Below are 27,497 nucleotides of genomic sequence, written 5' to 3'. Positions count from 1 at the left end.
GTCTTCTGCCCATTTCTTCACTGGATCATTCATTTTTCGTGTATGGAGTTTAGTGAGCTCCTTGTATATTTTGGATACTAGCCCTTTATCTGATATGCCATTTGCCACTATCTTTTCCCATTCTGTCAGTTGCCTATTAGTTTTTTTGATTGTTTCCTTTGCCTTGCAGAAGCTTTTTATCTTGATGAGGTCCCAGTAGTTCATTTTTGTTCTTGATTCCCTTGCCTCTGGGGATGTGTCGAGGAAGAAATTGCTGCGATTGAGACTATTTCCTGCATCCAGCTTTATTCTTTTTTTCTCAGGATTGCTTTGGCTACTCAGGGCCTTTTGTGGTTCCACACAAATTTTAGGATTGTTTCTTCTATTTCTGTGAAGAATGCCTTCGGTATTTTTATGGGAATTGTACTGAATCTGTAGATGGCTTTGGATAATATGGCCATTTAACAATATTTACTCTTTTGATACGTGAACACAAAATGTCTTTCCATTTGTTTGTGTCTTCTTCAATATCTTTCAGCAAAGTCTTGTAATTTTGTTGTATAGGTCTTTCATTTCCATGTTTTTTTTTTAAATAGTTTATTGTCAAATTGGTTTACATACAACACCCAGTGCTCTTCCCCATAAGTGCCCTCCTCCATCACCTTCATTTCCATGGTTAACTTTATTCCTAAGTATTTTATTATTTTTGATGCTATTGTGATTTGGGTAGTTTTCTTTATTTCTTTTCCTAATGCTTCATCATTAGTATAAAAGAATGTCAGTGGTTTCTGTAAGTTGATTTTGTAACCTGTCACTTTTCTGAAATCATTGATTAATTTCAACAGGTTTTTTTTTTTTAAATGACTTTTGAGATTTTCTATATATGATATTATATCATTTACAAATAGAGAAAATTTTACTTCTTTCTTCCTGATTTGGGTGCCGTTTGTTTCTTTGTCTTGCCTATTTGATCTAGCTAGGATTTTTCCAATATTATACTGAATAGGAATGATGAGAGTGGGCAACCTTGCCTTGCTTATGATCCGAGAGGAAATGCTTACAAGTTTTCTCCATTAAGTGTAATGTTACCTGTGGGTTTGTTGTATATGGACTTTTTTAAATGTTGAGATGTATTCCTTCTATGCCCAATCTACGGAGGGTTTTTATCATAAAAAGATGTTATATTTTGACAAATGCCTTTTCTGCATGTATTGAGATAATCAAGTAGTTTTTATCTTTCATTTTACTGATGTGACGAATTACATTTAGTGATTTGTATGTGTTGAACTTTCCTTGTATCCCAGGGATAAATCCCACTTGGTCATGGTGTTTAATCCTTTTAATGTATTCTTGAATTTTGTTTGCTAATATTTTGTTGAGAATTTTTTGCATCTATATTCATCAGGGATATTTTCCTATAGTTTTCTCTTCTTGTGTCTTTATCTGGTTTGGTATCAAGGTAACACTGGTTCTATAAATAAGTTTGGAAGTGTTCCCTTCTCCTCAGTATTTTGGAACAGTCTGAAGAGGATGGGTGTTAATTCTTGCTTAGATGTTTGGTAGAATTCACCAGTGAAGCTGTCTCCTGAGTCATTATTGGTATGTTCAGATTTTTCCATTTTTCCTGATTCAGTCTTGGTAGGTTGTGTATTTCTAGAAATGTATCCATTTCTTGTCTGTATCTCTGCAGTATCAGCTGTGATGTGTCTTTTTGATTTCTAAATTTATTTGAGTCATCTCTTTTTTTCTTAGCCTAACTAAAGGTATGTCCATTTTGTTTATTTTTTTCAAAGGACCAACTTTTAGTTTTGTTGATTTTTTTCTATTGTTTTTCTGGACTCTAATTAATTTATTTACACCCTGATTATTATGTCCTTCTTTCTGCTAATTTTGTGTTTAATTTGGTCTTCTCTTTCTAGTTCTTTGAGGTATGAAGTTAGGTTGTTTATCTGAGATCTTTCTAATTTCTCTTTTTTAATTTTTTTTAACAATTTTATTTATTTTTGAAAGACAGAGAGAGACAGAGTGCGAATGGGGGATGGGCAGAGAAAGAGGGAGACATGGAATCCAAAGCAGGCTCCAGGCTCCAAACTGTCAGCACAGAGCCCAATGTGGGACTCAAACCTATGAACCCTTAGATCATGATCTGAGCCAAAGTTGAAGGTTCAACTGACTAAGCCACTCAGGCACCCCAGATCTTTCTAATTTCTTAATATATATTTTTATTGCTGTAGACTTTTGCAGGGGACCAACAGTCCAACAGCACCACAGTCGAATGGTCCTGAGTAGGGGGTTGGTGTCGGCGAAAATACCTCTAGAAAAGAAGATGGACAAGACGAACAAGACAAACAAGACAGACGAGACAGACAGCATGGATGGCAGTTGGTAGAAAAGGGGCCTTTATTAAGATAGCCAGGGTCTTTTATACCCTGGGTGATTACATCATTTCCTGAAGTAAAGAGGTGCTCTGGGGAAGGTTATTCTTATCAGTAAGTAACAGGTTTAAGTCATTGCAAAAGGAAGAATCCCCTAATAGTCTGGTTCTAAACATATGATAAACCTGAAGAATTCTATGAGGAGATACACATTCCTTAAGGCCCTTCATTACTTATTCAAGGGTGGGATGCTTATCCTTAAGCAAATCTTTTGGGAGAGGATTATGTTCACTCCCTACAGTAGACAAAAAGCCAGAAAATAAAGTAAATCATAGGATGAACAGAAGCCACATGTGCGGCCCAAGAGGCAAAATATTGTTTGAGGGTTATTATTGCCTACTGGGCCCCAACAGACTTTGCTCTCAGAAGTGCTTTTGCTGCATCCCACAAACTTTGTTGCTTTTTAATTTCTATTTGTTTCAAGATAATTTTTTTTTAATTTTTTTTTTAGTGTTTTATTTATTTTTGAGACAGAGAGAGACAGAGCATGAGCGGGGAGGGGCAGAAAGGGAGGGAGACACAGAATCAGAAGCAGGCTCCAGGCTCTGAGCTGTCAGCACAGAGCCCGACGCGGGACTTGAACCCACAAACGTGAGATCATGACCTGAGCCGAAGTCAGAGACTTAACCGACTGAGCCACCCAGGTGCCCCAAGATAATTTTTTATTTCTCATTGATTTCTTCTTTGACAATAGTATGTTGTGTTTCCACATATTTTAAATCTACCCACTTTCCTCTTGTTGATTTCTAATTTTGTGTCATTGTAGTAGAGAAGATAGTGGGTATGATGTCAGTCTTCTTAAATTTATTAAAATTAGTTTTGTGGCCTTTCATATGATCTATCCTGGCAAATATTCCCTGTGCATTTGAGAAAAAATTGTGTGTTCTTCTGCTATTGGGTAGAATGTTCTATATAGGTCCCGGTTCATTTGTTTTAAAGTATGGTTTAATTCCAGTGTCTCCTTGTTGATTTTCTGTCTGGATGATCTATCCATTGCTAATAGTGGGGTCTACTATTATTGCATTGTCTGTTTCTCCTTTAAGATCTGATAGTATTTGCTTAATATATTTCGATGTCAAGATGTTGGAAGAATGTATATTTATTACTGTTATACCTTATTGGTATATTGACCCCTTTATCCTTATTACTGACCTTCTTTGTCTCTTGTTACATTTTTGGCTTATCTACTATGTCTGATTTAAGTATGGTTATAGCTGTTTTCCTTTAGTTACCATTTGCTTAGAGTATCAATTTCTATGTCTTCGCTTTGCATCTGTGTTTGTCTTTGGAGCTGAGATGAGTCTCCTGAAGGCAGCATTTGGTTGGATCTTGTTTTTTAAATCTATCTAGACATTCGGTGCCTTTTGATTAGTGAGTTCTTCCGTTTACATTGAGAGTGATTACTGGAATGTGAAGACTTACTCCTGCCATTTTGTCTTTTATTTTCTGGTTGTTTTTTATCTCTATTGTTTTTTTTGTGTGTGTGTGTTCCTGTTTACATTTTTAGGTTGGTGATTTTCTATGACAATTTGCTCAGTTTCCCCTTTTTTGCTGTTTTGTGTCTTTGCTTTATATTTTTGTTTTGTGGTTACCATGAAGTTCATGCAAAATGTCTCAGATAAAATAGTCCATTTTATGCTGGTCACAATGAATCTTCTTGTCTGTACAGGTTCTGTCATTTTACTTCTCCCCTTTTTATATTTTTGTTGTCACAAGTTATCTCTTTTTTTTTTTGCTATGTGTTTATTACTAGATTATAGTATGAACTGTTTTTTTTAAATGATTTTATCCTTTAACCTTTATGTTATAGTTTAATACCCTATTCTGAAATAGAGTTATAATTCTGTGATTCTATTTATCACTTTACTCAAAATTTTGTGTACTTTTATCTTTTTGCTTAAGGTAGAAGAGCCCTTTTCAACATGTCCTGTCAGGCAGGTCTAGTGGTGGTGAATTCATTCAGCTTCTGTTTGGGAAAACTGATTTCTCCTTCATAGCTAAAGGATAACATTGCTGAACAGTTTTCTTGCCTACAGTTTTTATATTTCAATACTTTGAATAATCATTCCACTCTCTTCTGGCCTGTAGATTTTCTGCTGAGAAATCTCTCATAGTCTAATGGAAGCTACTTTGTAGGTCAGTCTCTTTTTCCCTAGCTGCCTATAAGATTTTTTCTCTATCCTTGACTTTTGACAGCTTCACTATAATCTCTCTTGAAGTTTTTTTACATTGAGATAGTAATTAGCTTCATGTCCAGCTTTGTGAAGTTCTCAGCTATTATTTTTTAAACTGCCTCTCTGCCCCCTTCTTCTCTTTTCCTTGTGGTATACTCATTATTCTTGTTGGCTCATCTAAAGGAGTCTGATTGCTCTTGTAAGATTTCTTCACTTTTTAAAAGCCATTTTAAATACAGAAGTTCTCTTCTCCTCCATGTGAATCATTTCCAGATTCCTGTCTTCCAGATCATGTATTCTCTCTCCCATTTGGTCTGTTGTATTTCCAGTGCTTTGTAATGCATTCTTCATCCTATTTATTGGGTTTTTCACTCCTAGAATATTTGTTTGGTTCTTTCTTAGAATTTCAGTCTTCCTCAATTCTGATGCTTTACCCTTGTTTCTACCACCTCCATGAAGTCTGATCTACTCCTCCTCAGTTATAGAGATGTATGGACCGCTCCACAATCTTGGTGTACTATGCAGAGTAAACCTTGTTGGGTTATGGACATCCCATTGGTTATAAATTGAAGGAGAAAGAAACAAAGGGAACAACTCATACCACCTTAATCCTCAATGCTTTGTTTCTTGAAATGCAAAATGAATCCAACTGAACGTCAGATCTTTCCAATTCTTTCCATCTGGTCTCTCAGAGCAGAGTGGGGACAAACTGGGTGGGGTGAGTAGAACAACCTAGGTTTTTTCTAGAACACGATTTTATGTTTATTTTATTGGAGAATCACTGAAGCATTTGTTCACTCTTTTTTAAAATTGGTTTTTCATGTTTATTTTTTTGAGAGAGAGAGAGAAAGCAGGAAAGGGACAAAGAGAGGGAGAGAGAGGATTCCCAAGCAGTCTCCAAGCATGCTCCATCCAGTGCAGAGCCTGATGTGGGGCTCGATCCCTTGAACCATGAGATTGTGACCTGAGCTGAAATCATTAGACACTCAACCAACTGAGCTACCCAGGTGCCCTAGCATTCGTTCACTTTTAAGAATTCTCTGAAATATCTAAACAGGGGATGTCGTTTAGAGAACTGAGGCTAAATGAGAACTTCTAGTAAGAGATTTCCTGGAAGTCTTAAAATTTGTGGCCAAATATTTGGGGCATGTATTTTGGGACAGGTAAATTCTTAGATGTTAGACTAAGTTTGTTCATTCATTCATTCATTCATTTGCTGAGTACATACCAGGACCCAGATTCCATTTTACATGCTGAAGAGATCATGGTGAAGGTGACACCTGTCTGTACTCTCAAGAAGTCTCCAGTTTCTCCTGGTGAATGTAACATTACAATATAGTAATTATAGTAGTTTAAGTACTTAAATATAGACAGTATAATGAGAAAATACAAAAGGGGGATGATTAAGTCAATTGAGGGTGGTCCAAGAAGCCTTCCTAAAGAAGAATTGGAGAAGAGTGGGGGTTTAAGCAAGCAGATATGGATGAGATCTGGGAAAGAGCAGACACCATTAGCAAAAAAAAAAAAAAAAAAAAAAATCAAGCAGAGGGAATAAAATGAGCAAAGAAATGGGTGTCTAAGAGAATCATGGGTTATGGGGGAAAGGACAGATAAGAGTATTTGGTGTGTAGCTGGTGGAGGGGAAGGCAGGTTCCAGTGGGGACTTGTATGGAATGCTGGAAATGTTTAGTTTTGTTCTATTGGACCATGAGGGGCTTTTGAGGAATTCTGTGTAGAGATATCATATAGTCAGATTTAGGAACATTAAATAATATTTTTGTAGCAGTTTACAATATGGTCAGGGTTAGACGAGAGCTGAGTGTCATTTAGGTGCTGTTTTTGATTAGAAACAAAAGCTCAGCTGATAATTCAACTGCTAAATTATCTTGAATCTGTTTAAATATATGCAGACGAAGACTTTAGTCTAATGCACTAATAAAACTCTTAGATGTTGAGGTCCTTTTGCTCACCTGGCAGCCGTATCCAATGCAAGGTCAACCAAGCATTTTTACCAGCTTTAATTCCTTTTGCTAATTAAGTGAGAGTAGATGAAGACACTGATTTAATTAGAAGATAAAATTCAACATTTTAGCTTTTATGATTATGAGCATAGGTAAGAAATTTGAGTACAAATGTGTCACTGACACAGAAGTTCAGCATCACCTGCCTATGACCAATGCTCAGGGCCCCCATACTCAAAACTGTCCTGTGCTTAGGGTTTAAGGCTCTACATTCAAAGTCATGGGATTCTTAATCATTTTATCTTTAAATTTATATTTTGAAAGTGAAGCCTGATGAGCCAAGGAGCATATATACTTAGAGCTGGGGAGCCTCAGTTCATATGTAGGTCCCTCCATCATTTTACTTCTCTGACATAGATTCTCAGCCATCTGCTCTTGGCCCTCTGGCCCCTGCCTGGCCTCCGGCTCCATCTTCCTGTCCCTGTCCCATCATTGCTACTGTTCTCTACCTGGTGTGGTGATTGGGTGTGTCAGCGGCCTGTGTGCTATCTTTTGCCTCCCTCTACCCCCACGTGGTTTGTGGATGCAGACAAGGAGAGGACCAGGGTGCAGCATGTGCCTTGCAGGCATCATGGGGTGAGGCAAAAAGGATGCCATCCCTAACCAGGCTGGTAGCATCATGGTACACTCAGTGGGTGATTCAGTGGGGGCCTCTTGCCCACCTCCAATCCAGGTAACAAGGACATCACGTGGGCATGGAGGTGGCAGTCTCTTGAGGGCCTCCTGTCTACCATCATTTAGGACATTGGACTATGGGAAGGGAGACTGACTTCCTCACTCCCTGCTGGGGCCCCACACTTTCATTTTCCACCAAACACCCCAAAAATTATGTAGCTTGTCTCTACAGTCTCTTGCCTCTCTTTGTTATAAATGCAAAGACTGAACTTTGTTAAATATGAATCCAGCAGATGTGTAAGTGCCTGTCATAACCATAGGGCAAGACCACTGCCTCAGCAAGAAATAACATAAAGATTAAGCATGAGATGATAATGTCCTAAAATCTAGTTAAAAGATGTATGTTGTACTCATAATCAAGTCAAAAAGAGTAATTAGCAAATTAACAACTTAGAGTCTTATTTGGACTTGTGTTGTGAATAATAACAATAATAAAACTAAAATAGTTCTCAAATCTTTCCTGGAGACAGCAGTATAGATGAAAGCTGTGTGAACTATAGATTGCTAAATCAAATACAAGATGTGAAAATTAGATCTTTTTCTCAAAGTCCAAATGAATTAAAGCTTATTAAGAAGAACAGGACTTCAGTGAAGTTAGAGAATTTGGATTAAAATATCGTCATGAGTACCGGAAGTATTTAAACATGCTAACAATGATCATGATAACAGATTCCATGGTGTCCAGAATAGCCTTCGATTACTGTTTAGCTATGACATAAATAATATCCTCTTTAATAAGCTGATTGCCACTTCCCACCTCCAAGTCTCAGAAAATATTAGCATGCAATGTGTCATATTAGCTATTTAAAAATTATTATAAACATCTTAAATCTCTGAGTAACCTGATTGTATTTTATTTTTATGACTTCATGTTTTGTAAGACTCATACTAATCAAGTTGGGTTGATATTGGTGCTGTACAGCTAGAAAATGCCAATACGTTGTGACCCCCTAGAAACCTTCCTTGTGTTTGGTGCTTCAGGGTAATCATCAGGGCCTCCGTTCTTGGGATCCCTCTTTGTTTCACTGAGTGATGATTTAGCAGCGATTATAGAAAATAGCCAGTTCACACGAGACTAGGTGACCATATCCACCTGTCCTGAGACCTGAGGAACAATTCATGCTCAGCCCGAAACCTTTGTCTTCAGCCCAACTGCAAAGAGAACAGTGCTGCCTCCCTCTGCTTCCCAAACTTTCCAAATACCTTTCGAGAAGTCATAGATTCAACCCCCTGCTCCATGTCTATCTTATCTCAGGTGCTCTTGGGTGCAGACACCATGGTGGGGTTCAACCTTGACCTCCACACGCCATGCCCTGGGTCCCAACATTGACCAGAGTGCTGTAATTAGTTTATGTTCTCTTAGGTGCCTCACTCCAGATGCAGAAGCCCGCCCAGATATTGTAGAAGTCAGCGCGATGATATCAGATGTCATGATGAAGTATTTAGACAGCCTCTCCACATCCCAGCTGGCTTTGGAGAAGAAGCTGGAACGGGAACGGAAGCGCACCCAGAGGTACTTCATGGAGGCCAACCGGAACGCCGTCACATGTCACCACGAGCTGGCTCTGTTATCTCATGTAAGTGCAGATCTTCCCGTCTCTTCGTGAGGCGCTCTGCTAAGGACGTCTGAAGTTGTTCAGTTTTGTCTTAAAGGAAGGTGATCTTCAGTTAGGAAAATATTAATTGCTACATGTGGTGTTTCACTATTATGTAGTTACATATTTGCATCCCTTTTTAGATCTTACCATTAAAAGAAGTCAATATAAATGATTTTCCAAGGAAATACCCCTAATTAAAGGCATCTCTTAGCAATTCTTTAAGTTTATATTATGCTCTTTGTATAGATAGCAGCGAATGTGCATATTTTATTTCTTTAGCAACCTGATTTGGGGACTATGGATGAAAATGTTCTGTGTTAATTCAGAGAAGGAAATAACAATTGCCTTAGAATTTTGTCTTATTAGTCTAATTGCTTCCGTTACTGTTTGTGGTGGTAATAATGTTGCCATGCTTCAAATCAGAATATATCCTTTTATCTTTCTTGCCAGTAACCCTTAAATTATTTTGATATTTAAGTTTATTTCGAAGCATAGCTTGAAGAAGGGAAAAGCCACAGATGTCCACCTGCGCAAGCGACCGTGCCAGTGATGGATGGTCTTGCTGCTCTCTCTTGCTTTCTCCTGTGCTTGTGTTGGATCGTGACCCATGATCTGTCCTACACTTGTGCTCTGGGCTCCCCACAAGCAGGGATCAGTAAGGGACCCTGCCACTTGGTAAATGTTCTTTCCTTCCCTCTTGGGCATGGGGGCCCAAGAAAAGAGGGCCATAACACCCATCCTTGGTCAGGGTACTTCTTCACTCAATTCTTTTCCAGGATCCTCAAGACCTATTCTGCCTCAGCCAGGAAAATTATATAAAAAGTTGATTTCGAGAAGAAACAGCTGGATTTCTTTTTTTTTTTTATTTCTTTCCTTTCCTTTCCTTTTCTTGTTCTGATTTCTTGAATAATAGAGTTTTCATCAAACTACTTTCTATTAAAAGGAAAGCACTACTATTTAGTGTGTTTGTCTTGACATACTTGGAATCTATTAGCTGAAGGCTCAATATAGTTTTCTTTTGGGGGGAAAAACTCATTTTTATTGCCTTGCTGAGCCCAGTTGTAAGTTCACGGAACAACCCATGGTGATTATCTCAGGCCTTGGTTTATGTTTAGGAGCATATAACTTGGAGCTATAGCCCTTGCTTAACACAGTGAAATCTTACATACAGTGAGTTAGAGCACACTTTTCTTGTTATTTTACTACCTGGCTTCGTAAAAAGTAGGCAACAATGAGAAACACACCATTCTATGGATGTCACGTTGCTTTCAGAGTATAGTGTTCCCAGTAAACTAAAATGCAAGAGATTGGGCCATTTCTATATATCTTAGGTATTTGAGGCCTTCTATTAAGTTCTGCACTGCAAAGCTACTTAGCCAATTTCCAGTTGGACATAAAAGCGTCAGTTTATATTAGATTCGCGTAGCTGATGTGGGGGTTGGTGGAGTTAGTTTAAAATCTAACAGCAGAAATCCTCTTATCTTTAGGAAAACACCTTGAGAATGACTGTTTTATTTATTTAATTTTACTTCTCAGCTTTTTTTTTAAACTCCTACTGTGGAAAATTTCATACATTTACAGAAGTAAAGATAGCACTTTGTATAGCAGCCCTCCAGCTCCAAAAGTTTGCGTGCTTTGAGCCAATCACGTGTTGTCTTTGTGCACCCCTCCCCCACTGCCCACTGCCTACCCTCCCTACGTTATTTTGAAACAAACCCAAGACATCATATCATCTCATCCATCAGTATTTCAATATGTGTTTGGGAGGCCATTTTAACTGTAGAAATCTAGCTCTCAGGCCATAACCCAGTTAAACAAAGGGAGAGATCTATAGTCGGAGGGAGTTTTGAGGTTCTAGACATTCCGTACTCATTCATAAGAAGGGGGAAAGTATTACCTATTGCAGAAGGCACTAGGATTCAATAAGTTAATGTGTTTGCATGAACTATGCAAATTAAAAAGTGGCACAAAATTATAAGATGGTACCAATGCACAGTGATAATGTAAAAAAAATGTTTTTAATGCAACTTGCTTATTTAGTGCTGACTGGTCCATTAGTGCTAAGTCCATTTTCATGCAGTTACCCCATATTGATTAAGCGCATGCTACTAGCCAGCTTCAGTGCCCTCCTAGGGCATCCAGCCTCATACGGACCATGGAGACATGCTTGACTTGTAGGCAAAAGACTTGTAGGCTTAGAAAAACCATAAAATATCTTCTCCCTTTGCACTATTTTATATATGCTGAAAAGTTTTCATTTCTGGATTAATCAAATGTTAACTAAAAGGAAAAATGCAGCCTTATTAAAGAGCTGAGAAGGAAATATGATTAAATTTCATCAAAAGACAGCATGCAGCTAATTGGCATTACCCGTGCTAAGGGTCAATAATTATTTTTTTTTAAATGTACATCTACACCATTGCCAATGGGAAAATTGTAGGTATCAAATTTTACATCTCTTTTTTCCTGAAGTATTGTTATTGTATCACGATTGTTTCACTTCAAATACAGTGGAGAGTCTCCCAGAGCTGTGACTATCAGTAATACAATTACACAATCCAGTGATAAGCAATAGTCAAAGGAAAGAGAAATTAGTGGGTGTAGTAGAACTTTATGAGTTCTCAGCACTGATAAGGAGACTCATTGTGAATTGCTGGATTTTGCAAATTCGTGGGTAAGCAAACAATTGGTAAGAAACACGAAGGGCTCTTATGGGGTGCACGCTACTTCTTTTTCACATATTAGCTCATTCTTAATTATGGCAATTTTCATCATAGCCCAGTAAAGACAAGTATTAATATGTGTTTCAAAAGGACTGAGAAGTCTTCACTAATAAAGTTCACCCCTGTGTACTGTGGTTTAGACCCTATGAAAGCGAAGCAAAGCTTTCTTTTTGAATAATAAGCTTTCTAATTTTTATAATTCAAAATAACAGGTCATGAGGAGAGCACAGAGTCAAGAACAATAAGAATCAGGCAGAGAAAAAGGAGGTGTGCCTTTTACTTAAATATATAATAATAAAACCTGTCACACTACAGATGGCATTGTCATCGTCAAAATCACAATTGGCGTTTTGGCACTGCGCACAATGGGTTAACACACAGAGTAGCTGTCATTCAAGTGTTATCTTAGATCCCAGACAGAAAAATTGGCTGACATTTCCAAGCAGCGCGCTGCTTAGATCTTCACCAGCAAATGCAAGGATGAATGTTAACACCCAGCCTGGAATAACCTGGGTAATCATAGAAAACATTGTTAAATATAGCGTATTTCTATGTGTACAAATGGGGCAGAGCGGAATGTACCAGGGAGACTGAAGGGCGATCATGATAGAAGCATGTTCTTGAAGGGTAAGTTTTGCAGGGATTTACCACTCCTCTTCCAGTGACACTTGTCGGGTACTTTGATCTTCACCATCTCTGTTTTAAAGCTAAATGATTTTTTTACTAGTATAGAAACTCCATTCAGTCTGGGTAATTATTTGGTATCCATAAGCCTAATAGAGAACAATACAAAAAGAGAGATTGAAAATGCTTGCAGTTTATAATTAATAGTAGAGGAACATGGGGCGCCTGGGTGGCTCAGGCGGTTAAGCGTCTGACTTCAGCTCAGGTCATAACCTCATGGTTCATGGGTTTGAGCCCCGCATTGGGCTCTGTGCTGACAGCTCAGAGCCTGGAGCCTGCTTCAGATTCTGTGTCTCCCTCTCCCTCTCTGCCCTTCCCCTGCTTGGGTTTTCTCTCTTTCTCTTTCTCTTAAAGAAATAAACTTTTAAAAATTAAAAAAAAATGATAAACGAACAAAGATTTGTTGAATGCCTTCTGAATGTAAGACATTGTGCTTGGTATTGCAAAGCTTATAAAAAATTATAAGGAGTGGTCTCAGTTGTGAACTGACTCATACAGTCTACCTAAGAAGCCAAGACACATATGCAGGAGGAAATCTGGGTAAATATCAAATGAGATCTATCTATGGCTGATATAGTTCAGGGAGGCCCCAAAGCAAGCAGGGTAAGTTTGGGCCTTGAAAAGTAGGTAAGGAGTCACTCCTGGATGGAGAAGAATAGCAAAAGCACATGGACTCCAGGTATACCAGCTTAGCTTACTAGTCACATTTTAGAAAATTTTTTTTTTTGAGAGAGAGAAAGAGTGTGAGCAGGGGAGGGACAGAGAGAGCCACATAGAATCTGAAGCAGGCTCCAGGCTCCGAGCTGTCAGCCCAGAGCCTGGTGTGGGGCTCAGAGTCACAAACTGTGAGATATGACCTGAGCTGAAGTCTGATGCTTAACTGACTGAGCCACTCGGATGCCCCAGAAATGGAATTGTTTTATATAGAAAAGGGAACCCAGAGAAGAGACTCGTCCAAGGTCACCAAGCTTGTGTGCTGGTTTCAGACCTGGCACTGAAAGGTGGATCTCCTGATTCATAGGGCACGTTTTGGTTTGTATACTTTGCGAAGTCTGGGAGAGCAAGCTGGTGGGAGGTGGCAGAAGTCTGTGAAAACCTAGTCATGGCGTTTGAATTTATCCAGAGTAATTAACAACCAAATTATCCAACTGAAGGCTAATTCCTCCTTACTGTGCGTAACTCCTTCTTGCACTTTTTTTTTCCTGTTGTCTCAACCACACTCCTATCTCCTGGTTTCCTTCCATCTACATCTCTGAATACTCTTTCTTATTACCTCTCCCTGGACTCTTAAATTTTGAGGTTCTACTTCTCATCTTGTTCTTCCCTTTGAGTGAGTTTTATCCAATTCTATGGTTTTGCATTTCATATGAATTTGGATAAAAATTATACAAAATGGGAACTTTATCTTCTATAATCATATATTTGTTTTGAATCTCTGTTCTTGCTGATGGCAGAAAATGGTGGATAGCACCATTATCACTTGAATCAGCTGTTTTTGCCTAAAAGTTTCTCTCCCATTTCAAGGGTTCTCCTCACCACGTCTTCCTCCCAAGATGGCAGCTGGGTACAGGAGGACACTTAGGCATCCTCACACCAATGGGAAGGGGCTCTTCATGTTGACTTCTTCTAGCCTCTGTTGACTTTAGATGAGGTGAACCTACCATGACATCCCGGATTGAGCTGTTTTCTCCCTGCTCCTCTCCATGCAATGATAACCTGGTGGACTCACCCGCAAACACCACATCCATTTTCTACATTCTCACTGTGGAACATGGGAACTTTGGATTCACACCTATGCCAAACAGAGTCCTCAGGGAACTACCTCGGAGTGAAGGGGCATAAAATCAGTCCCATCTTCTTTTTTTCTTACCTACTCCTTTATCCCAGGTGCCAGTCATTCCATTATTCGTTCAACAAATATTTATTGAGTGCCTATTAGATGTCAGGGACTATTCTAGGGGTGGGGGATGCCACAGTGAACACAGAGGGTCTACCCTCATGGGCCTTATGCTAAATGCCCTTATCAACTACATAGTATATTGTGTCATGGTGATCATGAAGCTTCTCTGAAGCTGCCAGTCTTTTCTGGCTGCACCTGAGTTGCCCCCTCAAACTCTCTGCTCTACTCCCAATGCTCACTTCTTCTAGAAAGGGTATGAGAAGGAAAAACAAGATTTCTTCAATCTGCCTTCTCATCTTCTATCCTTTCATCTGGCCTCTTTGTTGAACTTCAGAAGGACTTCCCAGTTCCCCATCCACACTGCCAGGAACTACCCTTCCCCCATGTCCTTCTCCTTACCCACGTGTTCTTCATTTAGGTCTTTCTTTGGGTTTATAAGCCATAGCCTCATGGTCTGGTCTCAATAGTATGAGGGCTCTGGGAGAAAAAGTACACAATATTTTCTAAGAAGGCAAAATACATTGGGATGTGTTTTACAGCATAACTTCCACATCCATTTTCTGAATATCTCCAAAACTGTGTGTCCAATCGCAGCCTTTCCTGCATGACAGACCTAGATTTTGGGTCGGACATTTACCCTTATGTCTAATAGGTACCTTATGCTGAGCAAGTCTCAGTGAATGGAGTCTCTTTCTTTAACCCAGTCATGTTCTCCACCTCATCACCTTAACTGAAACCTGGACATCTTCAACTCACTCTCCCTTGAGTCCTACATCCATTTTATTAGCAATATTTTTACCAAATCTACTTTTGAAATGTCTGACAAATCCATCTTATTCTTACAGTTCTCATTCTCATGATCTCACATTGGGTCATTGCGATATCCAACTTACTTGCCTTTAGTCTCTTCCTCAACCCTAGCACTGGTTCAGTGTACCACCTCTGCACTGTCTACAGGACGTCATTCGAAGAGCCATTTTGTTTATCACAATGACGTTGACCACCACTGGTATTAAGGGGAAGCAGCCAGGGATGCTAATATTAAGTCATGTACAGTACAGTCCTACACACAGTGTACAAAGCAGAATGAGTAGGAGATACATATGAAGAGATTTATGGTAAGGAATTATCTTACACAATTGTGGGCCCTCACTGGCTAAGCCCATAATCCATAGGGTGGGCTGGCAGGAAGGGCAAGTTGAAACTCTTGGGCATGGGCTGAAACTGCTGTCCACAGACAGAATTTCTTTTTCATCTCATAGAAGCCTTAGCTTTGAAGACCTTCCAAATGATTGAATCCATTCTACTCAAGTTATACCCCCCTCCCTCAACCATCCTCTATGTATCTACCAAGACGATCTTTCAAAAATCACATTTGGTCTTCATAAATTATCTCATGCTTAAGATGAGTCAGTGTTCCCGGAGCACCTGGGTGGCTCAGTCGGTTAAGCATCCTACTTTGGCTCAGATCGTGATCTAACAGTTCATGAGTTTGAGTCCCGTATTAAGCTCTGTGCTGACAGCTCAGAGCCTGGAGCCTGCTTCAGATTCTGTGTCTCCCTCTCTCTCTGCCCCTCCTCCCCTGCTCACACTCTGACCCTCTCTAAAAAATGAATAAACATTAAAAAAAAATTTTTTTTAAGGTGAGTAAATGTTCCTGCAGTGAATCCTAGAAATTTACTCTAAACTTTTGGTGAATTACAAAAGGAGATTTCTGTGATAGTCTCGTATTGTCAAACTACTGAGATGTGGCACACATAATTTTTGTCCTAAATTCTATCTATCTTGGATGAAGCAGCTAGTAGAGTGCTTGTCAGCATAGATTATTTTCTAAATCCATAATCCCTTCATAATTTCACTTCTTTATTATGGAATTCTTATTGTAGTTTTCTAACACAATGTATATATGTTCTTAGCAACAGGCATTTGATATTTCTCTTAAATTCTCAAATATCTTTAAAGTTGACCACTTAAGGACTGAGCAGATATGCAAGCACCTGATTCTCATTTTCATAGTGCACTTTTAAAAAACTGTTGTGCTATTTATTTATCTGAGTTGTTTTATTTTTATTATACCATATGTCATTTACAATTGCTGAGCACGCCACTAGAGGCGTGTGTTTGCAATCCTCTGCTAAGAGATTAAAGTAAGCCATGTAGAAAATGATGTATTTTAAAAGGACAATATTTTTGTGAACATCTTTGCTTTTATTGTCTGGTTAATTGTTGACTGAATTTCCCCCAAGGCTGTGAAAATGCAACAAATAATGATGCAGTGAAAGAAGTATCGGGAAAAATCATGACTTGTTTTGGAAATGTTCTATACTTGTTATGGTTTAAGAAAATAAAGCAATGTCTTTTAGGCTCCCACACAAACATATACATAATTCCTACATCCACACCATAATCTCCCCCCCGTTTATTGAGATATAATTTGTATATAGTATGATTTACACTTAGTTTAATGACTTTTGACACAAGGTCAACTTGCACCCAAACCAGACTTGAAACGATTACATCCCTTCAGAAATTTCCCTCATGTCCCTTCCTCTGCAGCTCCCTGCCCATGGACAGACTGCTGTGATTTCTGACACTTTGGATTACTTTTGCCTGTGGTTTGACTCCATATAAATCACAGACTATGAACTCTTTAGCATCTGGTTTCTTTCACATGACGTAATGTCTATGAGATTCATCCATGATGCCGTGTTTGGCAGTTATTTATGTTGCTGGATAGTATTATGTTGTATGAATATATCATAATTTATTCTCCTGTTGATACACACCATGTTGTTTCCAGTTTTGGGATTTTATATAAGCTGCTATGAATTTTCATATGTAAGTCTTCTTGTGCAGATACTTGTGTTTCTTTTAGACAAATACATAGGAGTAGAATTTCAGGGTCATAAGGTAATTGTAGGTTTAACTTTATAAGAAACTACCAAGCAGTTTTCCAAAGTTGTACTGGTTAGCACTTTTAGAAGCAATGTATGAGACTGACTCACGTGCTCCACAGTCTTGTAAACATTTGGTATTGTCAGTCTTTTAGATGTTAGCTATTGTATTGGGCATAAAAGAGTACCTCTCTGGGATTTTAGTTTGCATTTTCCTGATAACCAAGGCTGTTGAACACTTTTACATGTCCTTATTGATCAATCATATCTCTCTTTGCGTGTGTGTGTGTATGTGTGTGTGTGTGAAGTATCTGTTCAGATCTTTGGCCATTATTTTATTGAAGGTCTATTTTGTTGATTTTAGGAGTTCTTTAGTCCATCTATGACTCTGTTGTCAGGTTTATGTATTACAAATGTTTTTCCTAGTCTATGACTTGACTATTTAAAAAATTTTTTAATGTTTTATTTATTTTTGATATATATATATGTATATATATATATATAGAGAGAGAGAGAGAGAGAACATGAGAGGGGGAGGGGCAAAGAGAGAAGGAGACACAGAACCAAAAGCAGGCTCCAGACCCTGAGCTAGCTGTCAGCACAGAGCCTGACGTGGGGCTCAAACCCACGAACGTGACATCATGACCTGAGCCAAAGTCAGAGGCTTACCCGACTGAGCCACCCAGGCGCCCTATGACTTGACTATTTTTAATGATATTTTTTGATGAGCAGAAATTTTGTTGAAGTCCAATTTACTTATTTATTTTTTCATTGTTGTTGGCGCCTTTTGCATCCTGTTAAAGAAATTGTGGCCTCTCCCGAGATTGCAAAAATAGGCTCTTTTGTTTTGTAAATTCTTTCTGGTTATAGATTTTATGTTTCGATTCATGATCCATTTTGATTTAACTTCTGGTTATAGATTTTATGTTTAGATCCATGATTCATATTGACTTAATGAAGATTGAAATTTATTTTTTTTCCATATGGGCACCCAGTTTCCCCGCATCATTTCTTATAAAACCTAATCTTTCCTCACTGAGTTTACTATACATCATTGTTGAAAATTATTTGACACTATATATGTGAGTTTATTTCTGAACTCTATTCTGTCGCATTGATCTGTGTATCTATTCTTAAGCTAACACCACGCAGTTGTGATTATTGTAGCTTTTTAAGAAACCTTGAAATTAGGTTGTATGAATGCTCCAGTTTAGTTCTTCTTTGTCAAATTTGATCTGGCCATTCTAGATCTGTTATATTTACTTATTAATTGTAGAATCAGTTTGTTACTTCCTCAAAAGATAATGCTGTTTATTTGTTTTACTTTAGAATTATTTTGTTAAATCATAAATGTGCAACAGCATCTTAACTCTACACATGCACTTAAATATTTTTAAAAGAAAAACACTATTCCAGTGCCTGGGTGGCTCAGTCAGTTAGGCATTCGACTTTGGCTCAGGTCATGATCTCACAGTTCATGGGTTCGAGCCCTGCATCAGGTTCTGTGTTGACAGCTCAGAGCCTGGAGCCTGTTTCAGATTCTGTGTCTCCCTCTCTCTCTGCCCCTCCCCTGCTCATGCTCTGTCTCTCTCTGTCTCAAAAATAAATAAACAAGAAAAATTAAAAAAAAAAAGCACTATGTCTTATTACACCATGATTCTGTCTAATAGCTTTTCAAAACTTTGAGAAAAATCTTTAAGGTTTCACACTTTACCTGAAACTTACAAATTTAACATTATCAAAGAAGGACCTCTTCTGCACTTAACCACTAGAAAGACATAAAAATTAAAAAGCTAAGAAACTGTCCTAAAGGCATTTTTTCCCCAATCCTTCCTCCATTGTACGATAATGTTGTTAAATTATCCAGTCCATTCACAAAATGGCCCTCTGCACCTGCTCTGGTATCTTCTGCCATATCACTGCATATCTATGCATGACTTAGGTAAGAGTTTCTTAACATTATTATTTTGATAACCTGAAGCTGTTCTGTTACCTCTGGGCTCTCATCCTCTCCTATTTACACCATGAAGCCCAATATCGGCTTCTCCCTCCATAACCTCCACTTCTTCCACTGCCTCCAGGACCAGTTTCCTCTACAATATGGTCCCTTTATGTTCCTGCCACCACCCAAGTTTCCACTTTTCATGGGACCATAGTTAGAAGGGTGCCGGTTATAATTTCCAAAATCATTGTAATTTCCGTGTATGTAATTTCCGCCTCCATGCTTGTCATAACCACCTCCATAGCCACCCTCCACTGCCAGGCTGCCGCATCCATGCCCTCCACCCACCTCCTGCGCTTCCTCCTCGATAACCAGAGCGATCTCCAGATTTGCCACCTCCGGGTCCCCTTCTATACCTTTCTTAACGCTGCTATTTTGATTTCTACCTTTTGTTTTAATTTGGAGAAGAGTTTTTCAATACTTTGAAGAATCAGTCTTTTATTTCATTTATTTAGCAAAATTTATTGAGCATCTATGCTCTTCTGGGGACTATTCTAGCCTGGTGTTTTAACAGTAAGCAGAATAGTTGAAGAACTTCATCTTTGCAGTAGAGAAAGACAAATAATAAATTAACATACATTTAAGTACGATGGACAAAAATATAAAAAGTGATAGTGATTGGTAGATATGGGAAGACAGGCTGTTTTAAATAGGGATGTCAGGAAAAGCCTCTATAACTACATGATGTTTGACCAGAAACTTGAGTACTTTAAAAGGGTCGAGCTGTGCGGATATCTGGAGGCACAACACTGATGTCAGAGGGAACAGCAAGTCCAAATATTTGGAGGTGGGGGCATGCCTGTCAAATTCAAGAGGCAAGCAAGGAGGCCTGTGTGGCTGGAATGCAGTGAAGCAGAGGGTGAGAGTAGGAGATAAGGATGGTGTGGTCCATGGTGTAGACCTGAATGATGTGCGTTGTGAGCAAAGGGTGACATAATGTGCTAAAATGAGACAGCTGGCTACTGTGCACCAGTAACTGCTGGGAGCTAAGATTGGAAGCAAGGACTGGTAAAAGTTGATGGTGATTCTGCTCCTTGATCTTTAACTCTTTGTTTACTGGCACTTAATCAGTTCAGTATTTGATGTCATGTACTAAGGTGTGTGCTTTGACAAGAACTAGACATTTCCTTGTGCAATTCCGTATTAAAAATGAAAGAGTAAGTGGAATTCTAATTTGTATGGTTCCTTCATATTGATACCACCCATGTCTAATTTCATACTGTTTTCACGCCTTACGCAGTGCTGGGTTTCGATTGCATTTCTCGTTCTTGAGCAATCCAAATTAGAATGTCTTAAAACCTGACCATCTGATGATTCTCTGTGCCTGCCTTCTTCTGTGTGTCAAATGCAATTACCTGATTCTGGCCTTCTTTGCAATGCTTTCAGAAGTTTTCACACGTACATTTCGTTCTTTTCCTTCGGTAATGTGCAGTTTTGAAACAAAATGGTGGTCAGTAAATGTTGATGTAGACTAAATCTGTATTTTTAATAAGGGATGCCTTCAAATTATGTCACTATTTTTCTCCTCTTTTTTATTAGTATTATCACATCCAGAAAACATGTCTTTGAATTAGGAAAAATAGAGAACCTATTACTGGTACTGGATTATTTATGAGGTGGCAGTGAAACATTATCAGGCATGGTAAATGTGATAGTTTTAGATTGAATTGTTATAATTAATTCATCCTCTAATTTACTTATTTTAGTGACAGTTCATTAGTATGTTCCTGTGCTTTTAAGAAGCTCTAATTAAAAGAGTGTCATGATAATAGTGGGATCATAATTGTATGCTTTTAATTATATTAAAGCAAAATATTTAGCTTCGTATAAATATTTTTAAGAAGTCCCAAATAAAAAGTAATATCCAAACTTGAAGATAACATTTTTCCTTTATTATATAATATTTGTAAATTTAGTTATTTCCAGCATCTTACACACCAGTTTTTCTGGTTTAATTTGAACGTATTGCTCTTCTGCCTGATACGTGGAACAAAGGAGCAGAGAAATGCTTCAGGATTTCATGAACAAAACAGATAATGGTATCAACCGAACAACTCTGAAGCTACAGGATCCCCAGCTGTCATAGGAAGGGACCGAGCTCCAAGCTTGCTCCTGCAGCCCGCCTGTCCGTGATGGCAAAACCAAGTGTCCCGGAGTGAGGTCCTGGACACCTGCTCAAGTGGGCAGTCCACTCGGCGATGGCCTGGGCCTGTGTGGCCCCGCTCAGCCCTCTTGGTCACACTGGCTGATTTTCTTAATACTCTGAAATTTAGGGACTAAACTTCCGCACAATAATACGTAGTCATGAGCTGTCTTCTATTTTGGACTTTCTTTGTGCTTTCATCCCAGGAAAGCCTAGAATGTGGTGTGCTATTAAAGAGAGATCCCCTCTGCCAGGTGAATTGCTGTCAAGCCCTGGGTCGTCCTAAATTTATGTGTCTAACGTCCTGGTTCTTAACTGAACAAATAGGAGAATCCAGGCAAAGACATAGCGCAAATAGAATGAATATTTTAGAACAAAAGAAACAGTACATTCTTTATGGTGCTAAAATAAAGCATCTATAGGATATAGTTAGTGTTATGCTTTATATTTATTTCTTACTTTTCTCTTTCCTTAGAAAACATTCTGGGTAATTTAAAAAATTGCACTAGTTTTAATAAAATAGGCTCTCTTAATTCTTTCCCTACTGTTGCAGTTAATTTAGGCAATGTCAGTCTGTTACTGTTAGAATTGCTATTCAACTGAAAATGTATTATAATGTGCTGCACACATTAAAAAAATACATTATAATGAGCAAAACCGAGCTAAACATAATTGTGCCTGTAACAGCACTGTGACAGGAAGTGTCTCCTGTAATGGTGATGATTTCCATATCAGTGATAATTTTATTGTCTCATTTGCATTGTCTTCTTCTTGCTGCCATATTGATGCACAGAATGTGTCCATCCGTTCCTGGGAGATATATAGATGCCAAAAAAGTGTAGTTAACTCCCTCTCCTATTCCTAGAAAAATCTTAAGTAATCAAAGACTGAAACAGATGACAGCAGCCAAATTGCAACCCCCAACGCTGCACCTCCCTGCTCCCCCCAGCTCCCTTTAATAGGTTTATGTACTTGCTGGAGGCAACTTTCCAAAACATCTTAATGGCCTCCACTCTCAGAATAAAAACATTTAAACATCTCTGCCTCTAGCCAGTGCCTGCTGGGTTACAGAGGCGGATTGTCCTTGCTGGCCAGCCATCTCTAATACAGATGAATAGAGCTTTAAACTCATACTTGCAAAGGGAGAAAAGGAAGGGAAGCGTTCATTCTTATTCACTGGTGTATCATTAGTCTCATCAGCTCTGAGAGAAACATCAGGATGGATTCTGATCCTGGATTCTGGATAAATGGGCAAGATTAAAAAAAAAACCCGCAGAAGTTACAAAACCCACTCATCACACAGGGGAGTTCGCCTGCTTGCCTGGTCCTTTTCTCCCTCTGTCTCAGTACAGCAACTACTTACTAAGCATTTGCTATGTGCAGAGCATTGTGCAAGGCATGGAGGGACATCAAAGGGACTAAAATAGCCTCCAGTTCTTCAAGCAGTCAGCTGGTAATGAGTTGGGTACTCAAATATTCACAAGGAAAAACTCTGGAAATCACATTTGGGAAAATGTGTCTACAGTAGTGTATCTTTTATGTCAAGTTCAAGAACTCTTATTGATTTTTTTAAACCAAAACTGTGAGATGACAGAAACAGGTTTTTTAAAACTAAAACAAACTATACACTCTACATCGCTCTGTCATACCTTCCACGCTTATCGAGTTTGCAAACGCATCTCTCTCAGAATGTGAATTCCCCTTTATCAGAAGTTCAGCAAGCACCCGGTTCCTTATTGATGCAATTTTAGTGGTTGCAAATGACTTGATTTGCAACCCATCTCATTTCTGGTTCTTTGGTATTGATGACAAGGGAATTTTCCTCAAGTCTGGATTACCCATATCAGGACTCACAGCTCCTCTTCACTCTTCATTTGTCCAAAGAGAAATGTCTTCCTTTGATGTCTTATCCATGTGTGTTTTAAAAAAGAAACAAAGCCTTTTGCTGAAGTTTTACCAGTTTTAGAGATATATGGATTCTGGCATCTAATTGCATCAATGCAATAAAGAGTTGTGTCAACTCAAAACTTATGTCTCTCTTTATCTTTTAAACACTGATAGCAACACAACGTGGGTGAGGAGTCCCTGCAGGGTTGTAAACCCAGTTGTGGTCTTTAGAAAAGGGCAGTAAATGATTTATTTCGAGTTAAAAGTCTTAAGAATATGAAAGCCCTAAATTCATTTCTGTCTACATTTCTAACTTCACTTGAAGATGTTGGAGGAAGTATCTGTGGGTTGGAACAAAAAAAGGGGAAGACATGGAAGGGGCTGAGTGCGTTTGGAAGGAGAGTTTTGAGCCTTCGAAGGAGCCCCTGACTTTGGTATCTGGGGCTGAGCTTTCGCAGAGCCAAGGCTGGCGTGGAAACTCCTGATAAGCCTTAAGCATGGGAAGAATTTCTGAGCTGCACACATGAGCAATCCAAAGAGTGTCCGAAGCACTTTCCATTTTAGGTTCTAAGGAGGCGGACAGGTATAGACCCAAAAGGTAAGAACGAACAACGCTGAGTCACAAAATCAGGAAGGTTTTGACGCCAGGTAGAGGACTAGCCAAAGAAAATGAAAATGCTGCTTCAACTGCTCATTAGCTCCAACAGAGCAAGAAAGATCTTCAAGCACCTTGGTGAAAGCTTGAGGAAAGAACAATGAACAAATTCCCAGAAAAAAGAGAGAACATTGATGGGACAGTTTGCACTGCGTGAAGTGCCTTTGATACTCTTTTCATGTTTTGTCTTGTTTAGGGAACAGAGACAAGGGAAAGCACTCAGAGGCAGACTTCTAACTCCAGTCACTCACATCATCTTAGATTTTCTTCACCCTCAATTCTGTCACCATCGGGTTTTGAGGGACCTGCCTCTGGTGGCTGTGAGTGTCACATCAATTTCAGAAAAAGTATCCAAAACAAAAGAAAAACCATGGATGTGTCTCAAGCAAATGTTGATCCCCACTGGAGCCCCTGCTGCAGCTCTGCATCTTTCAGGGGACCTCACCCCTCTCTCTCCATGGCCTGGCGGTATCTGCTACTGCTGCTAAGCTTCCTGAGATTTGAAAAAAGAGTCCTACTCACCCATCATGGTGCTGAGATTTGATAGCATTTTTCTTCTACTAGGTATAGTTGACACACAGTGTTACGTTAGTTTCAGGTGTATAACATAGTGATTCCGTAATTCTGTACCTTATACTTTGTTCACCACAAGTGTAGCTACCATATGTCACAATATAATGCTATTACATTAACATTGACTATTCTACTTATGCTGTACCGTTTATCCCCATGTTTTGTTGAGAGAGCAGATGTTATTAAGATAACAGTGATTTCAGCTTCATTGGTACATATCTTTTCCTCAGTGCTGCATTTTCTTTTACCAGATTGCACAGACCTTTGTCATTGGGCATCTCGGCACCTCTGTCCTTGTCTTGCACGAATACGTATTTTTGTAGTCAAGGGTTGAATGAACTCCACCACAAACATGGGGATAGAATTATCGATGGCACTTTAGCTCAAATATTTATGCTCCATAAACATTTTAATCTATGTTCTAACAAGCTTTGGGTCCTAGCAAAGGCAGGAAGAAAAGGCAACCATGAATTGAATTTCTCTTGCAGGACACCTTTGAGAAGGCAAGCCTGAGTAGCAGCAGCAGTGGGGGTGCCAGCCTAAAGAGCGAGCTCTCAGAAAGCACAGACCTGCCCCCTGAGAGCTTCCAGGCCCCTTGTGGTAAGGATGAAGACAGGGCCTGTGACGAAGTCCTGTCCGAGGAGAACTTCAACTTGGAAAATGTTGACAAAGGTATTTCTAGGCAGATGGTGACCGCATGAATGCACTCTTGAGTTGTGTCTGTTTCAAGGTTCATTTGCTTTGTCTTTATTCTGTCACTCTTCTATTCGTGTGCAGACATGTACTCAGAGCTAGATGATGAACTGGACATTTCGGACAACTCCAGCAGCTCCAGTTCAAGCCCTTTGAAAGAATCTACATTCAGTAAGTTTTCTTTCCCGGCCTGTGGGGTTCCGGTAGGTCGTGGTTTGGGAGTCATGCTTGGGAGTTGGGTGACCGCCGTCATATACGGGACACGGTGGTTAATATTGCAGGCGCAGTGCTAATTAGGACAGGTCTGTCTAGCCTTCTGGCAGGCCCAGAGGCCACCCTGCACAGTGGCTTGCTGTTGCCTCCTCTGTCAAATGAATAGTTTTACTATTTCTACCAGCAAATGCAGCTTGTAACCGGGGAGTGGAGATAACTAATTTGGAGAAACACTAAATAACCACAGGAATAATGGAAGTGACTTCTTGTGAATCTGTTCTCTAAGGGTTAGAGACTTGGAGAAGAAATTAGTCTTGGAGTAGACTAAGTTTGGTATGATTTTATTTATTTAATGTAAGGGATATATTATATTTCAAACACTAAAGTAAAATAAATATTTTAATTGTTTAGTACTATGAAAAATATGACATAAGTTCAGTCTATATGTTAATTATGCCCTTTAATTTAAAACAGTAAAGTAAATAGTCTGGGGTATAGAATATGAAAAGAAAAGATATATTTGGATAAAATTTACAAGGAAGAATAGAATTCGATTCATTCAACAAATCTGAAACTGAAAGAAAAGAGAAGTTGAAATAGAATATGGAGAGGAAAGAATAATTCTTTTAAAAGAGTATATTGAAGGCATATTTATTAGGGTAGAAATACTTTGAATTTTTTTAATGTTTATTTTTGAGATAGAGACAAAGAGAGACAGTGTGTTAGCAAAGAAGGGGCAGAGAAAGAGGGAGACACAAAATCTGAAGCAAGCTTCAGGCTCTGAGCTGTCAGCACAGAGCCCAACACGGGGTTTGAACTCATGAACTGTGAGATCATGACCTGAGCTGAAGTCAGATGCTTAACTGACTGAGCCATCCAGGCATCTTAGGGTAAAAAAACATTTTGAAATAAAGTTCATATATATCATTTCCTCTCCTTAATGACTGTACTATGAAAAATCTCATAAAAGAAGGATTAAAATAATCTCCCTAAGGATCAAAGTAAAACCCTAAGGATTGAGCTTCATTTTTTTTTCCTTTCCACAGTTAATTGTCCATCAAAATAGTTGACTGGACCATAACCTCTGGAACAATCTCAGTTTGCAAAAGTGTTTTATTTCTCCCTGCAAATTCCTGCCTGCTAGATAAAATATCGTGATATGCAATTGGGAAAACATGAATGTTATACAGGAAAAATATTCATGCATATGTAGCAAATTCTAGAAGTTAATTACTGGTTGTTTGGAGATGAGTTCAGCTTTGTATATTTTGGGTAGCAATAGTGCGGAGGGTCCAGTGGGGAAGTGAGGAAGGAGAAGTTGAGTATTTAAACTTGCATGTGGCAACTTGTAGCTGTCTTGGTGAAGGCTTTAGGATAATTATGACATGGATATTTTATGATCCTTTATTAGCTATCAGTAATAGAGTTGCCTTGTTTAGCACCTTTTCTTTGGAAAAAGGACCTTACACAATCCTGTTAAGTAAGCAGGAATTTGAAATATTATATTGTGGCTGATGCTTTTATAAATGATGACCATCTTTAGAGTACGTAAAATTGCTCATATAATAGGATGCAGCATTGTTTTTTCTTTTAATTAATAAATAGGTAAATAAATAAAAGATTTGTAGAGGGGACATATAAAGATATTTTTATATTCTTGTTCCAGGCATTTTAAAGAGAAGTTTTAGTGCCTCAGGAGGAGAAAGGCAATCCCAAACAAGGTATGTACACACTGAGCTCCCAGAACTCTACAGAGCTGAGTTATTGGTGGCTAAATTGAAACCTCATAGCTAGAAGTCACCAAGGACATGTGGGACTAGAGGCTGTCAGAGCATACCCTCCCAGCACCAATTCTGGTTTACCAAGCAGCCGACTGGGAAGAGTACTAAGCTTAGGGGTGCCTGTGTGGCTCAGTGGTTGAGCATCCAGCTTCAGCTCAGGTCATGATCTTGCTCTTCTTGAGTTCGAGCCTCACATCAGACTCTGCTGTCAGTGCGGAGCCCACTTCAGATCCTCTGTCTCCCTCTCTCTCTGTCCCTCCCCACTGCCCATCAAAAGAAATAAATAAACATTAGAAAAAGAGTACTAAGCTTGGATCAGGGTTTAATTCTAGCCTTGTGATCTTCAGCTAAGCAGCCTCTCAGAGCTCAAGGCTGGACCAGGGAAGTAGGTGGTTGTGCTTTGTGAGGTCCTCGGGAGCCCTGGCTCCTTATATCCTGTTTGTCTGCCTCCCCGGGCTGTGGAGCTC

The 27,497-nt window shown here is 39.0% G+C and overlaps 1 protein-coding gene across 1 annotated transcript in view; it reads left to right on the top strand.

Moving 5' to 3' along the window:
* NEK10 (NIMA related kinase 10) overlaps window positions 1-27,497 on the top strand; it is a 226,846-nt gene that overhangs the window by 130,400 nt on the left and 68,949 nt on the right. The window contains exons 26-29 of the mRNA XM_029940369.1: window positions 8,648-8,861; window positions 24,832-25,015; window positions 25,121-25,207; window positions 26,916-26,970. Coding sequence (XP_029796229.1) covers window positions 8,648-8,861; window positions 24,832-25,015; window positions 25,121-25,207; window positions 26,916-26,970 — 540 coding nt within the window. The remainder of the gene's footprint in view (window positions 1-8,647; window positions 8,862-24,831; window positions 25,016-25,120; window positions 25,208-26,915; window positions 26,971-27,497) is intronic.

The sequence above is a fragment of the Suricata suricatta genome, chromosome 5, assembly GCF_006229205.1.
Source record: "Suricata suricatta isolate VVHF042 chromosome 5, meerkat_22Aug2017_6uvM2_HiC, whole genome shotgun sequence".
NCBI classification, from domain to species: domain Eukaryota; kingdom Metazoa; phylum Chordata; class Mammalia; order Carnivora; family Herpestidae; genus Suricata; species Suricata suricatta.
Note: the sequence above shows the minus strand (reverse complement) of the source record. Positions and strands in the feature narration are given on the sequence as shown.